The 14810-nt window shown below is 39.2% G+C and overlaps 1 protein-coding gene across 9 annotated transcripts in view; it reads left to right on the top strand.

Moving 5' to 3' along the window:
* Magi2 (membrane associated guanylate kinase, WW and PDZ domain containing 2) overlaps positions 1-14810 on the top strand; it is a 1489420-nt gene that overhangs the window by 975033 nt on the left and 499577 nt on the right. For all 9 annotated transcript variants that reach the window (XM_085836468.1, XM_085836467.1, XM_021161941.3 and 6 more), the window contains one exon: positions 8887-9097. In XM_085836468.1, the coding sequence (XP_085692594.1) occupies positions 8887-9097 (211 nt within the window). The remainder of the gene's footprint in view (positions 1-8886; positions 9098-14810) is intronic.

Below are 14810 nucleotides of genomic sequence, written 5' to 3'. Positions count from 1 at the left end.
TTTACTGTTAGGCTTTTCCCAGTCCTTCCCCCAACCCCCTGCAGGACCTATGGTCTTTATAAAGGTAACAGCACTCTCGGGAAAGGAAACAATTATACTTGCCGGGGTCTGCTGGATACTGGTCCTAGTTGACTCTGATTCCAGTAGACCCTGAGAAACATCGTGGACATCCAACTAAACTAAAGTAGGGACTTATGGAAGTCAGGTGATTAATGGAGTTTTAGTGAAGTCTAACTCAAGTAGTTCCAAGTAGGTGGAGATTTTATATATATATATATATATATATATATATATATATATATATATATACATATATATATATATATGCCATGATGGCAAGATGAATGTTGAAGATATGTGTGTGTAATATATATACATATATATATATATATATAGGCATAGATATACTTAGAAGTTGGCAGAATTCTCACATTGTTTCTCTGACCTACAGGGTGAGGATTACAGTTGGAAAAGCTAAAAGAAAGCCTTTAGAGTTGCCTTTGCCTGTGAATAAAAAACAAACTTGCATCCCTGGAGAAATGACAGAAATTAGTGTCACTTTGCAGGACTTGAAAGATGCAGGGATGGTAGTTCCTGCAACCTCTCCCTTTTACTTTCCTATCTGGCCAGTTATGGAGAATGACAGTGACTATTAAAAATGCAATCAAAAAGTGACTCACATTGTACCTGTTGTACCACATGTGTCCTTATTTCAGAAAACTAACACGTCTCCTGATAAATGGCATGCAGCTATTGACCTAGCAAATGTCCTTTTTTCAGTACCTGTCCATAAAGACCACCCAAAGCAATTTTCTTTCACTTGACAAGGCCAGCAGTATACCCTTACAGATTTCCTCAAAGATATATTACCCTCCAATCCTATGTCATAACTTATATTGAAGGGATTTAAATCATCCATCTCTTCCACAACATATAAATTTGGTTTGCTATATATTGATAACATTATGCTGATTTCCCCAAGTGAGCTGAAAGTAACAACTGTTATGCCAGGAAGTGCCTATGAATCCCCAAAACCCACCAAGGAGCCAATTCTAAAGCAATCGCATTGGGGTCTCTTATCATGAGCTGGGTATTATCTGATCCACCAATTCATAAATTTGGACCTGTACAGCAGCTGTCCGTTATCAGATGGAAGTGTTTTATAGGTAATTGGGCAGAGTGGGTCCTGAAGAAATGAACAAGCTACATGAAGAACTTGCCCAAATGTCATAGTTAGTACTTCTATTACAGTGCTATGTGCTACCAAGCATGTACCTATAATCTCACAGGGTGTGTCCTATAATTGGTTAACACAGGAAGAGAAGACTAGGGTCTGATTGGCTGTTAGTTTTACATGTTATACAGGCACTACCCAGAAGTGAACAGTTGCAGCATTACAATCTCTTTCTGAAACAACCGTGAAGGGAAATCTTTCTATTGGTTAGAACTTCGGGAAGCACACATAATCACACATTTGGTTTGGAAGGGTATTTGGCCATATGAGGATTTGTTCACCAATTCACAGCTGTATCCAATCAATTGACTGGATGGTCAGGGACTTGAAGCGGACATGATTGATAAATTGCTGAGTGAAAACTTTCCAAATTGGTGAAGAATGTAAAGACACTTGTGTCCCATGTAAATGCTCATCAAAAGGTGACTTCAAGTGAGGAATTCAGTAATCAAGAAGACAGTGGACAGTGGACAGTTGGCCCTTTTCCTCAGCTATTCCTGTCATTGCTAATGGGTCATGAACAAAGCAGCCATGATGGCAAGATGAATGTTAAACATAGGCTCAACAACATGGACTTCCACTCACTAAGACTGACCTAGTTACAGCTGCTGCTGAGTGTCATATCTGTCAATAGCAGAGACCAACACCAAACTCCTAATAGAGCACCTTTCCCTGGATTGACCATCCAGCCACCTGGGGGCAGCCACCTGGTGGCAGGTTGACTACATTAGACCACTTCCTTTATGGAAAGAACAACTCTTTGTCCTTACTGGACATGTAATATAATATAAATAAGGTTTATCATATTTATAACATAAATGGTTATCATATTTAAAATTGAGATACAAGAAGAATGTCCTTCAAGGGACATTGCAACCTTTTCTAAATTTGTAGTACATTTGTGTTTATGCAAGGAATAGTTATATCATATTAGGTGTAGTTATGACCTGGTTATATAATGCATTTGTAATTATAAATGGGATAATTAAGTCATATCAGGTATAGTTATGTCCTAGTTGTTCTTATCATTTAGAAATTAAGTATCACATAAGCATATACAACTTTGTGTCAAGTTGGCAAAGGGTGGACATTTTGTGGGTTTTGTTGGTTGTCACTTTGATCACATCTAAAATTATCAAAAACCCAAATAGCTGGGCACACCCTTGAAGGTTTTTTTTTTTCCTAATTAAATACTTTGAAGTGGGAAGAACCACTTCAACCCCAATTTTTGAGGTGGGAAGTTATACCTTTAATTCAGCTCTGTTAGGTGGGAAGGAGCCACCTCCACTCTGGATCACACCTTCTACTGGCAGATTATAAAAGCAAACACAGGAAACGCTTGCTCTCCCTTTGCTAGCTTGCTTTCACTTTTGCTAGTAAGGATACTTTACTGTCAGTAGAGCCTACCTCTTCATGATTCCAATATATCCTGAAGGGAGGTGGAGACATCCAGCCTTGTAAACAGGAAAACTCAAGATTCTTGAATTTCTCTTGGGTAAATAGTCATTGTTGCATTATCTGGACCACAGCCTAAGTCATTCTAACAAATTCCCTTTGTATGTAGGTAGATTCATTCTATACATTTTATTCCTCTGGAGAACCCAGAAATCCAACTAATACATCATGTTAAGTTAAAATACAAATAACACATAGAACTTATACTCTACTTTTTAATCTTTGTTTCTAGTTATTCTTTAATGAGTCTAGATAAGATTATCAAGAACCATTGAATTTGGATTAAGTTTTGGTTATACCAATATACTAGTAGAACAAAAACCATTTACATAAATGACTGTCTGCTAAGTATATTTGTATAATTTTATTGCCTTGAAATGAACTAGACCTATAAAATTTATACTGAATACAAAAATAAATTGCATACATTTCACTCCCAACTAAATAACTCTTGTCTTTATTCTCCATTCAGATCTTTGAACTCTTCTGGGTTATCTTATGGAAAAAATGAAGTCATATTTCCTATGTTTAATCTGAGGTGGAAGGATTTAGCTTTATTAGTAAAGGTCTACTTTATGCCTTGATGCTTCTAAAGAAGTTTGGGAAATTTAACAGTGCTGGTTTCCTAGGGATTTTTTAAGAGTATTACTACTCTTTAAAGAGAGGTCATTCCTTCTTTGTTGAAATATTGTTTCTATTGCTAATGGAAAAACACTCTCACTCCAGTTTTCAGGATGTCAATGTGACATGAAAATGTCACAAGGAATAGTCAAAGACACCTATGCTAAATGAAGTCTGTTCCCCTCAACAGCAAACATCGCCATAAAAAAATATCACACGTTATACATTCAAAAGTATAAAGTGATATTTGTATTTAAAACTAGAACCATATGAAGAAATTCATCAAATCACTTCTCCTGGACTCCATCTAGATAATAAATGGTTCTATACTGATAAAACACTAAATGTACACAGACTGTGTGCCTCCTCCTTAGTCAGGATACAGACAGTCTAACTAGGATTTTTCTAGCAACAGCCTAAAATACCCATGTGTGCAGAGGCATGCTTGCAGACAGGTTCTTCCAGACTCCAGCTAGCTGCAATGTTTGGGAGAATGATATCCTTGGTTGCCATGTAAGATCTAGCCTTCCCCTCCTTCTAGCAGTCAAAGTTGTTTCTGTTCTTAATCATTCATTTCTGGGCCACTGGCAATGTTGTATGAAACTGTAACATACAGGTTCCCAAATAGAGGATAAACTCTTCTAATGAAGTGTTTTATCAGTTAAATTGTGTCCCCTGATATTTCATAATGTGAGTTTATTTGGAAATAGGGCTACCATAGCTCTAACTAAGATGAGTTCATGCTGGATAGCATGTGCCCCTGATGCCCACATGTCTGCTATGAAGGCTGAAGTCATATGCCACAAAGACAAAGAACTAGCAGAAGCAAGGAGAAGCAGCATCCTTGAAAGTGCTGGAGTGGGCCCTGGAAACACTTTGATATAAGTTTTCTAGTTTCCAGAATCATTTAAACCAAATTGTGTGTGGGGTGTGTGTGTGTGTGTGTGTGTGTGTGTGTGTGTGTGTGTGTGTTAGGATTTGTCAGCCCTATCAAACATTTTATATGATCAGGACTACATGTCCTTTGACTCCATATTACTTAGCTTACTCCACTGGCCTTCATTAGACCTTCAATAAATGTCTATAAAATAATGAATTAATTAATTACTGTCAGTTCCTCTGTCTCTATCTGACCTTTTTGTTTGTTTGTTTGTTTTTGTTTTTGTTTTTGTTTTTGATTTTTAATATTTTTATTACATATTTTCCTCAATTACATTTCCAATGCTATCCCAAAAGTCCCCCATAGCGCCCCCCACTTCCCTACCCACCCATTCCCATTCTTTTGGCCCTGGCATTCCCCTATATTGGGGCATATAAAGTTTGCAAGTCCAATGGGCCTCTCTTTCCATTGATGGCCGACTAGGCCATCTTTCGATACATATGCAGCTAGAGACAAGAGCTCCAGGGTTCTGGTTAGTACATCATGTTGTTCCAACAATAGGGTTGCAGATCCCTTTAGCTCCTTGGGTACTTTCTCTAGCTTCTCCATTGGGAGCCCTGTGATACATCCAATAGCTGACTGTGAACATCCACTCCTGTGTTTGCTAGGCCCCGGCATCGTCTCACAAGAGACAGCTATATTTGGGTCCTTTCAGCAAAATCTTGCTAGTGTATGCAATGGTGTCAGCGTTTAGAAGCTGATTATGGGATGGATCCCTGGATACGGCAGTCTCTAAATGGTCCATCCTTTCATCACAGCTACAAACTTTGTAACTCCTTCCCTGGGTGTTTTGTTCCCAATTCTAAGAAGGTGCACAGTGTCCACACTTTGGTCTTCATTCTTCTTGAGTTTCATGCGTTTAGCAAATTGTATCTTATATCTTGGGTATCCTAAGTTTTGGGCTAATATCCACTTATCAGTGAATACATATTGTGTGAGTTCTTTTGTGATTGTGTTACTTCGCTCAAGATGATGCCCTCCAGGTCCATCCATTTGGCTAGGAATTTCATAAATTTATTCTTTTTAATAGCTGAGTAGTACTCCATTGTGTAAATGTACCATAATTTCTGTTAAAAAATGGGGCTCAGAACTGAACAAAGAATTCTCACCTGAGGAATACCGAATGGCAGAGAAACACCTGAAAAAATGTTCAACATCCTTAATCATCAGGGAAATGCAAATCAAAACAACCCTGAGATTCCACCTCACACCAGTCAGAATGGCTAAGATCAAAAATTCAGGTGACAGCAGATGCTGGCGAGGATGTGGAGAAAGAGGAACACTCCTCCATTGTTGGTGGGATTGCAAGCTTGTACAACCACTCTGGAAATCAGTCTGGCGGTTCCTCAGAAAATTGGACATAGTACTACCGGAGGATCCAGCAATACCTCTCCTGGGCATATATCCAGAAGATGTCCCAACCGGTAAAAAGGACACATGCTCCACTATGTTCATAGCAGCCCTATTTATAATAGCCAGAAGCTGGAAAGAACCCAGATGTCCCTCAACAGAGGAATGGATACAGAAATTATGGTACATCTATCTGACCTTTTAAGTGGATCTCCTTTGAGAGTTGTGTTGGATATTATTGCTTCAACTTTCTGTGCTGTCTCCCTGGAAAATTCTGCCCAAGTCTTACTTACTATTGGATGTCATTTAACAGATCATCACAATAGTTTTGGTAGAGGCACCTCTCCATCTCCCTGTCCCTTCCATGGCTAGGAAGATATTGTAATCAACTGCCCTAGTTCTTTGACTCACTCTACCCAATAGAAGTGGAATGATTGGTCCAGGGATCCTATTTAGAATAGCGATTTGGCTTCTTTATCTCTTGTTTCCTCTATCATCCATCTAAGCCTTTCATATTGCAACATGATGTTGTCATATGCAAATGTGTTGAGCCCCATTTATAGGAACCCAATGAATCAGGCTGCAGGCAGCAGGTTGGATACACCTGCGAGCCTAAATATTCTATTTGGCTCCTCTGAAAATAGGTTCTGTCCTTGACAGGAAGGTTTCCTCTGGTTTAGTGCCAATAGATAAATTAGCCTGCTCCTGGGATCCCCCGGAACTCCAGCCTCCCATTGTGAAATGTAGCTTTATGTTAGCCTTTATGAATAACAAATGTGCAAGTTATGATTCTCCATTCATCTCATTCATTTTTTTTCATCTTATTTTGTTCAGATGGAGGAGGCAGATGCTACTTACTGCTTCCCTCTCAACCTGAAATGCTTGATCAAAAAGACTTTTTCTCCTCTCCATTAAACTCTTGTCAGGTATTTTGCACACTCTAGGAATTTAATTCATGTTTGCTAATGTGGTAATTGACTTAAGATAAAGAAATTAGTATATGCAAGGGAGTCAAACTGGGCAAACCTCATTGTGTCATCCCTGGCACATGATAAATAACACTTAATCACATCATTAAAGACCATAGTTCCCTTTGCAAGAAATATTACCTATTTCTTTTGTGGAAATAATGGTATAATTCAATTACAGCACCAAGTTCATTTTCCATAGAAAACGTTTTGAAAATTATCTTGTTTATTTATTTAGTGTGTGGGGGGTTTTGTTTGTTTATTTTGGGGATGGGACTTTCCATCTATTGCAAAGTTCCTTATTGAGACAGGACGTCTCCGTGTAACCTCTGTGTGTGTGTGTGTGTGTGTTTTATATCTTATGTCATGGTGTACTTGTGGAGGTCAAAAAACTACTTTCATGTTCGTTCCTTTCACCACATGGAATCCTGGGACTAAACTCTTATCTTCATGCTTGGTGGGAAACTGCAGCTCACTGAGCTATCTCAACAGCTTGAATGGGTTCTTCATTTGCATATTCTGTTTGCTTTCTTTGATTCCTAAGCAACTGGCTTCTTTACTCATCATTCTCCTACGAATACCACTTTAACTGAGAGCCTGTATCACCGAAGATTGCAACATTGTTGATGTCTTGCAGTTTGGGGTCCTTTTTGTTCTGGACTCTTTAGAAGTGCCATCCTTCCTTCCTTTCCTCTTTCCATGCTGTGTCAAGGTCTGATGAGTCCCCACTGGGACCAGGCTGCTGTCTGGACTTCTCCTACTGGTTTCCTCTTTCTGTGACTGCTAAGTGTTAGTGTAGCTCAGATCTCAGCAGGAAAGAGTCTTGTTTCCACTTTCCATGAAGTCTCTCTTGGCAAATACATTCACTTATGGCTTAAGTTATCACATGATCCAGCCATCTACTGCTGTTCATCAAGTTGATCTTCTCCAGACAGAAACTCTGACTGGATGCCTCTATCATAGGTTTGGCAGGAGCCTCTAAACCCAGTATGTAAAACTGTATTGTCATCCCCACTGTGTCCTCCGGCCCTCCTGTCATCTCTTTTTCAATGAAGCTTCACTGCCCAACAAAATGAACAGGACTTCTCTCTTCTCTTTATGTTCTTTAATCATAGAAGTTTTATGTCAACTCACCTCTTTTCATCGCCATGCCAAAGGACAATATGTCTTTTATCTGGGACATAAAAGTATCTTACCAATGGTCTATAGACTTACTTTCCTGCCATCTTCAAGTACTCAGGCTACTTTTGTAGAAAATGAGCCATCTCATATTTTGCCACGCTCTTGAGTAAGATTTCCTGCCTCAACTGTTAGGATACAGTCCCAATCGTGAGGTCTTATGAATAAATCTGTGCCTGATCTAGCCCTGCTTTATCTGTTTCTCCCTTCATCCTGAAAGGCACCTCAGATGTTACAACACATTGGAAGAAAAGTGTTGCTTGAATCTTAACATCAGAATAAAGAGTGGATTGGCAGATCTCACCTTTACTTTCAGAAGCTCTCGGTACAATGATAAAATGGGAAGACTATAGATGACACGTTTTAGTTCCAGCAAAGCAGGGGTCATACCTCCCTTGTTCTCTCTTGCTCATTGCTTTGCTCAAAGCATCAAATGTGAGCACTGAACAAGTGGAGAAGTTCAGATCCTGGTGATGTGTTCTAGCTCTGAAAGTTACACGTATGACGCTTGTTGCCACAAACCAAAGTCAGGGTGTGGTCAAAGTTGACTTCCTTTCTGCTGACCCTCATGAAGGAATTAGCTCCTCAATAGGTCTGTCATGTAGAGATCACCATGCTCAAAACTGACCAGACTTCAGCAGCTCCATCTTCTCTGTAGTTATGTGGTCTTCTTGTCTTTTATGTCTGCCACTTTGACTTTTAAGGTCTTTGGTAATTTTCATAAAGCAATTTGAATAATCAAAGACTCCTGTCTCAAAGTCATTTCTTTAAAAATATCTGCAAATATCCTTTTCCCATACAAGGTAAATATTCCTGTGATCTAGGCATTAGGACAAGAATACCTTTAGACTGCCATATTTTGTCTACACACCTGTGTTAGGAAATGACCCTTTCACTTCATCCCTCCTACTGAGCAAGCAGCCATATTTAATTAAATAAATTAAGACAACAATGAGGAGTGAACAACCAATCTAAATCAGCATACTGATCATCTTCATATCTTGATTGTTGCTGTTATATCTGTTCAAAACTGTTTTCTATTAGTTTTGGTAGGATTTCATGATGGGTACAGTACATCCAAACCACCACACGCATTTACTGTGGCTGGAACAACTGACCACATGCTCTTCTTCTTGCAGAATCCAGTGAACATGAAGACAAAAGTGCAGGTGCCTCAGGGGAGACACCCTCCCAGCCTTACCCTGCACCCGTGTACAGTCAGCCCGAAGAGCTCAAGGACCAGATGGATGATACAAAGCCAACAAAGCCTGAGGAGAATGAGGACTCTGATCCATTGCCTGATAACTGGGAAATGGCCTACACAGAGAAAGGGGAAGTCTACTTCATTGAGTGAGTCTCCGAGTCTCCGGCATTTCTTTGAACATTGTCCCAATGATAATAGCAAGATATTAATGCTGTTACTATAGGCAAAAAATATGGGAATATTTATTATTTCCACTCACAACACAAAATGAAATATTGCCTCCATAAAGCTAAGGATCCCAAACAATACCTACCTGTAACAAAGAGTAAATTAGGCAACTATACTCTAACACTCCTAACAATGGGGTATTAAAGAGACAAATCTCCATATGCTGTTATTTTCAGATTAAAAAGCCTGTATATATGGCAATGGTTCTCAACCTTCCCAATGCTATGACTCTTCAATGCAGTTCCTCATGTTGTGATAACCCCCAACCATAAAATTATTTATGTTGCTACTTCATAACTAATTTTGCTACTGTTATGAATCATGATGTAACATTTTTTAGAGATACAGTTTTGTCACAGAGGCTATGATTCATGGCTTGAGAACCACTGCTCTAAAGAGGTCCTTAAAAAATGCTTGCTTGTCTCCTTCACAGACATGCTTTGCGTGAGATCTGCCTAGCTATTTATTCCCAGAAATGGCCACCATTATGTTCAAGACTTGGGTAGAATGTGGCTGTTTCAAGCAAAATATTTGCTTGCCACAAAATCAAAAGTTTTAACACTTGACTCTAAGGTCAGGTCTCAATAAAATATCCTATATGAGGATCATATTTCCTTCTACTAAATTTCACTGTGGTTGTTTCTTATCTTTCTTAGTTTCTTTTGAGTGGTGGAATTGGGCATTGCTTACCATTCTTAAAACTTACCAAAGAAGGAGTATATTGATCATTAACTCACACTAGTGCTCAATCCAATCTATTCTTTCCAAACTTCTCCCCCAAATATTTATTTATGTATACTGTTTTAGCAATATGTCCAGCTTTCCAATTATTTGCTTCTATTATAACAGCTTTGAAAATCATAATTAACATAATTGTACATATTTAGCAGCATAGAAAATTATAATTACATGCATGTATGCAATGTATAATAATGTTATCAAGGTAATGAATGTTTCTATCTTCACACATGGCATTATTTGTATATGATGAGAACCCTTGGACTCTCTTTCCTCAGCTTTACATAATGGATAATTAATAGCTCTAAACTGTAGCTACCCCATCATTTTAGTCAGTGGAATAATTTTTTAAAAGAAAATCTAAAGCTAAAGGTCCTGACCCAAAATTAAATCATTGATATGAATAAGACAACCAAAATGTTGATTGGGAATAATGAAAACCTGAAACTATCACAAGTATATGGCACCTCATTTCCCCAGAATTATATGAACCTTAAAGAAAAATATAATAGAAATTGAAATTCTCAGTATTGGGAGTAGATAAAAAAATACATATGCTCTGACTACTCAAGAAAAATATTAAAACTGTGCTCCCTTCCCCAACCCACAGTGATTTATGACTTAGATCTCCATAGGCAGAGCCCAGTTGTGAAATTGAAATGTTACCACATACCAATATTTAATTCTCACATGAAGCTGGGAACTTTGATACATGTGGCCCAAGGAATCCATAATCAGGTAATTATTTGGTGCTCTGCTTGACTCCAGGACAGAGAAGAAATGCACTGTTTTGTGGAAAATGAATCACTAACCTCTATATTTGGCAAATCTAAGTTTATTTTTTTAAAAAAGAATAAAATCTCTTGCATGATTTTTATTTATATAATCAATAACACTGAGCCATCTGTTGTCAGTTAGTTGAAAGGAAGTTATATAGATTTTGTTAAATATGGCCAACTAAAGATCCTAGAAACATAATATCAAAATTATGATAAGAACAGCATGACATCATTATAGACCGTAAGTAAGATGCTGATGTTCATAGCAGTAAATGTTCAGACCTATGAGACTGGTGAAATACATGTGTGTTTTTATGCAATGCAGGATAGGTAAAGATATGTAAAAGGAATGAAATATACTAGCACAAGTTGACTAAGGAATCATTTCTATATGTGTTCAATAATGCAACTATAAAAACTGTCTGACTTTGTGCTTATCAGGGGAACTTTGCTCATTTAATTCGATCAGGTTTGGGGGGCTCTAAGAAAGAGGGATTTTGAAAGGCAGACATCATAGCCTACATCTTTAGTAAGTAATCCGCTCAATCTGGGCATGAGAGGATGTGACACAATGATCCTACTAATCTTCCCTTCAGTCTACCAGTCAGTCTTAGTATCAGGATAGAGAGGCAAATTGTCATACACAGTGAGCAATGCTGGATTTTTATGATACTGTTCAGTAAAGGATGAGCTTAGACAAGACCTACAAGGCTGTCTAATTTTTCTATTGCAATGAAGATATTCCATTGCCAAGGCCACCTATACAAAGAAAGTAGTCACTGGGGACTTGCTTACAGTTTTGTCCATGACCCTCATGGTAGGAAACATGGCAGCGAGCAGGCATAGTTATAGTGTACTAGCTGAGATTTATATGTGGAGACAGCGATGAGTCCGAGAGCTAACTGGGAATGGCTCTGGAGCAATAGCTGAGAGCTTACAGTTTGATACACAAGCTAGAAAGCAGAGTGAGAGAGATAGTTAATTAGAAATGGTTGGACTTTTGAAACTTCAAAAAGCCTACCCACTGTGACACATCTCCAACAAAGATAGACGTCCTAGTCCTTTCCAAACAGCTCCACTAACTGGGGATCAAGCAATAAAGCATGAGCCAATGGAGCCATTCTCATTCAAACCACCAGAGCTTAAAAGGAGGTAAGGTAACAGACTCCGGAAGTCACTGTCATATACATAGAGTGGTCCTGGTATAGTATTAATTCTTACAAAGATCCTCATCTCTGGGTAACTTAGAGGTAATCTACTACAAAATTCTTGAAAATAGTTCCTTATTTTTCATCTTGCTAGATCACTAGCTCGTTTAAATTGTAATCAAGGAATTAACATTTTCATTTTTTCTCCTTTGAGTTGTTTGTTTGGTCTTTCAATCTTTCCTGTTCGTGCTAAAAGGAAAAATCAGTCAGAAATATATTGGGAACAGAGATAGGTTTCCATGGGATATTAAGACAGAATGACGTAAGCAATTCATTTTGACTGTGGCCAGAGAAGTGACACCGAGGTGAACATATCTAGGATGTAAGAAAACTCAGGATATGCGGAGTGCACCTTGAGGATGGCGCAGGAGGCGATGTGGGTGCTCCGCTCTGCCAGTTGCTGCTCCGAGTGGCGGCAGCCCCACCCCACTGTTCATGCTGATCTTGCTTCTGCTTCATTTCCTTCATCTTTAATGGTAATTGTGAATCCACTCTGTGTGATGAGCTCAAGTACCACAGGGAGGTACCTGAGCTGAGGCAGGATCTGTGTGTTCTTTGGTCCTCCATTTCCACAGCTTCCAATTTACCCTCACTCCCCTCTCCCCCCGCCCCGCTCTGCGCTGCCCTTTCCTTTCTCAACTACATTTGACAAAAATCAGCATTTCTACCCACTATCTTCATGTTGCAAGTACCTTTGCTGTTGCTATCATAAGGAGTTTGTGAAGAATTCTATACTACACAAACACTCAGGAAACAGGTGTATTAGAAGAAGAGCTTGATCTGCAGGAGTTGCTGGGCTGTGAGAACCTTCTGTACTGAGCTAGGATGCTTCCCAGAGGAACCCTGGAGCAAAGTCACAGGAACAGGAAGGGAAGCAAAAAAGGACAGGTGAAAATACATGCACAACTCTGATGGCTAATTAGCATGGTCATTATGTATAACTTTTTTTCTCACATGGATTTTAAAAATCCTTCAAATCTCTGAGTAATTGTGAGAAATACAAATTTTACTTTCTAATTTAAAATAGTTGATTTAAAATGCAAATGGAGGTGGCACCCAAATACATTAGATAAATATTCAAGTATTTTAAAAGAAAAAAAAAAGGAGCAATGAAAAAAGGGGATAAAGTAGAGAGGAAACCGGAGATGAATGGAGGGAAAAGAGTCTTCCTCGGTTTCCCCAGCCTTTCCTGGGTCCTGTTGGTCAGTGCCAGCAGTGTGTTCCCTGCCTGTCATTCTCAACACCAATAGATAGCTCCCTGAAACATTCATAAATATTACAGTTAAACATGGATACAAGCATTGTAGTTTTCATTAAGGGGACAAATAATTCTATTTGTCTTCTGTGCAATTAATGTTTGAAAATATTTCCAGGTTTTGTTTGGTATCACAGAGTGGCTTTTAAAAGTCAGTCCTTTAGTTTATTTTTAAATTTTTAAGTTTTATTTAAGTGTGTGTATATGTGTGTGTATGTGTGTCTCTGTGTATGTCTCTGTGTTTGTATACATGTATATGTGTGTGTCTCTGTGTGTGTGTGTGTGTGTGTGTGTGTGTGTGTGTGTGTGTGTGTGTACAGCTAAATAAGGCTAAAATAGGGCATTGGATCCCTGGGGCTGGAGTTTCAGGCAGTTGGAAACTACCTACCATGGATGCTGATAAATAAACTCAGGTCCTCTGGAAGAGCAAGGAGGTCTCTTAACTGCTGAACCATCTCTTAATCGCAAAAGGTGAAGTTCTTTAGAAGTTTTGTATTTAAAAGATAAGTTTTGTTGTTCTCACACTGTTGAATTACTGAGTCATTTCTGTTTCCCACATTGTTTGGCTACTTCTTTAAGAGGAGGTAAAACTATTTTTTTCCTCTCCTTCTTTTCTCAAACATTACACTTAACTGAGGTTTCCCTCCCTCCATTCCTTCCAGTCTCTCCTCTACTTCTGTTGTCCCCTAGATCTACTCCTCAACTCCTCTTCAAAACAAACAAACAAAAACAGCAGGCCACCCAGAGACATCCACTGAACATTGCATAAGAAGATATAATAAAGACTAGGCACAAACCCTCACAGCAAGGATGGACGAGGCACCCAGTAGGAGAAAAAGAGCCCCAGATGAAGGCAAAAGAATCAGTCATCCCCCACTCCCACTTTTGGGAGTCCCACAAGAGCCCTGAGCTACACAACTGTAGCATATATACAGAGGACCTAGCTCAGATCCTTATAAGCTCCATTTCTCACTTTAGTCTCTGTGAGCCTCTGTGAGTCCTACTTAGTTGGTTCTGTGTGGCTGTGTTCTCCTGGTGTCCTTGACTATTCTGGCTCCTACAATCCTTCCTCTCCCTCTTCAGAGAGGTTCTCCTGGCTTCCTCTAGTGTTTGGCTGTGGGTCTCTGCATCTGTTCCCAATGGTTGCTGGATGATAGCTCTCCGATGACAACTGAGCTTGGACTACTCACTCAGCTTTTAGTATAGGAAGCTATAATTAGAAATCATTCCATTGATTTGTTTTTTTTTTGGTTTGGTTTGGTTTGGCTTGGCTTGGTTTTTTGCCAGTCATATCTTGTTCTTTCCTGGGTCTCTGGGTTGACCAGCTTCTGCTTCCTGGCCCCCCAAGCTATGCAGGTGTGGCATACTGCTAGGAGACTTGCCTGGTTACAAGGGAAGGCTGGTTCAGGCTTTATATTCTCCATTACAAGGAGACTTCACTAGGGTCACACTCTTAGATACCAGGGCATTTCTACTGCACTAGGTTTCTACATCCCCTCCAGATGCCCCTCAATTCCAGTTGTCTCTCCAGTACTCTCTCCCTCCATTGCTTCCACCCCATCTGTTCCCAGTCCACCTGAAAAATCTATCCTATGTCCCCTTCGCAGGGAGATCGACGAGTCCTCACTTAAGCCCTCCTTGTTACTCTCTG

Source organism: Mus caroli, unplaced genomic scaffold (genome assembly GCF_978045245.1).
Source record: "Mus caroli unplaced genomic scaffold, Mus_caroli_1 scaffold_4, whole genome shotgun sequence".
Classification (NCBI taxonomy): Eukaryota; Metazoa; Chordata; class Mammalia; order Rodentia; family Muridae; genus Mus; species Mus caroli.
This window is presented reverse-complemented; position numbering and strand designations above follow the sequence as displayed.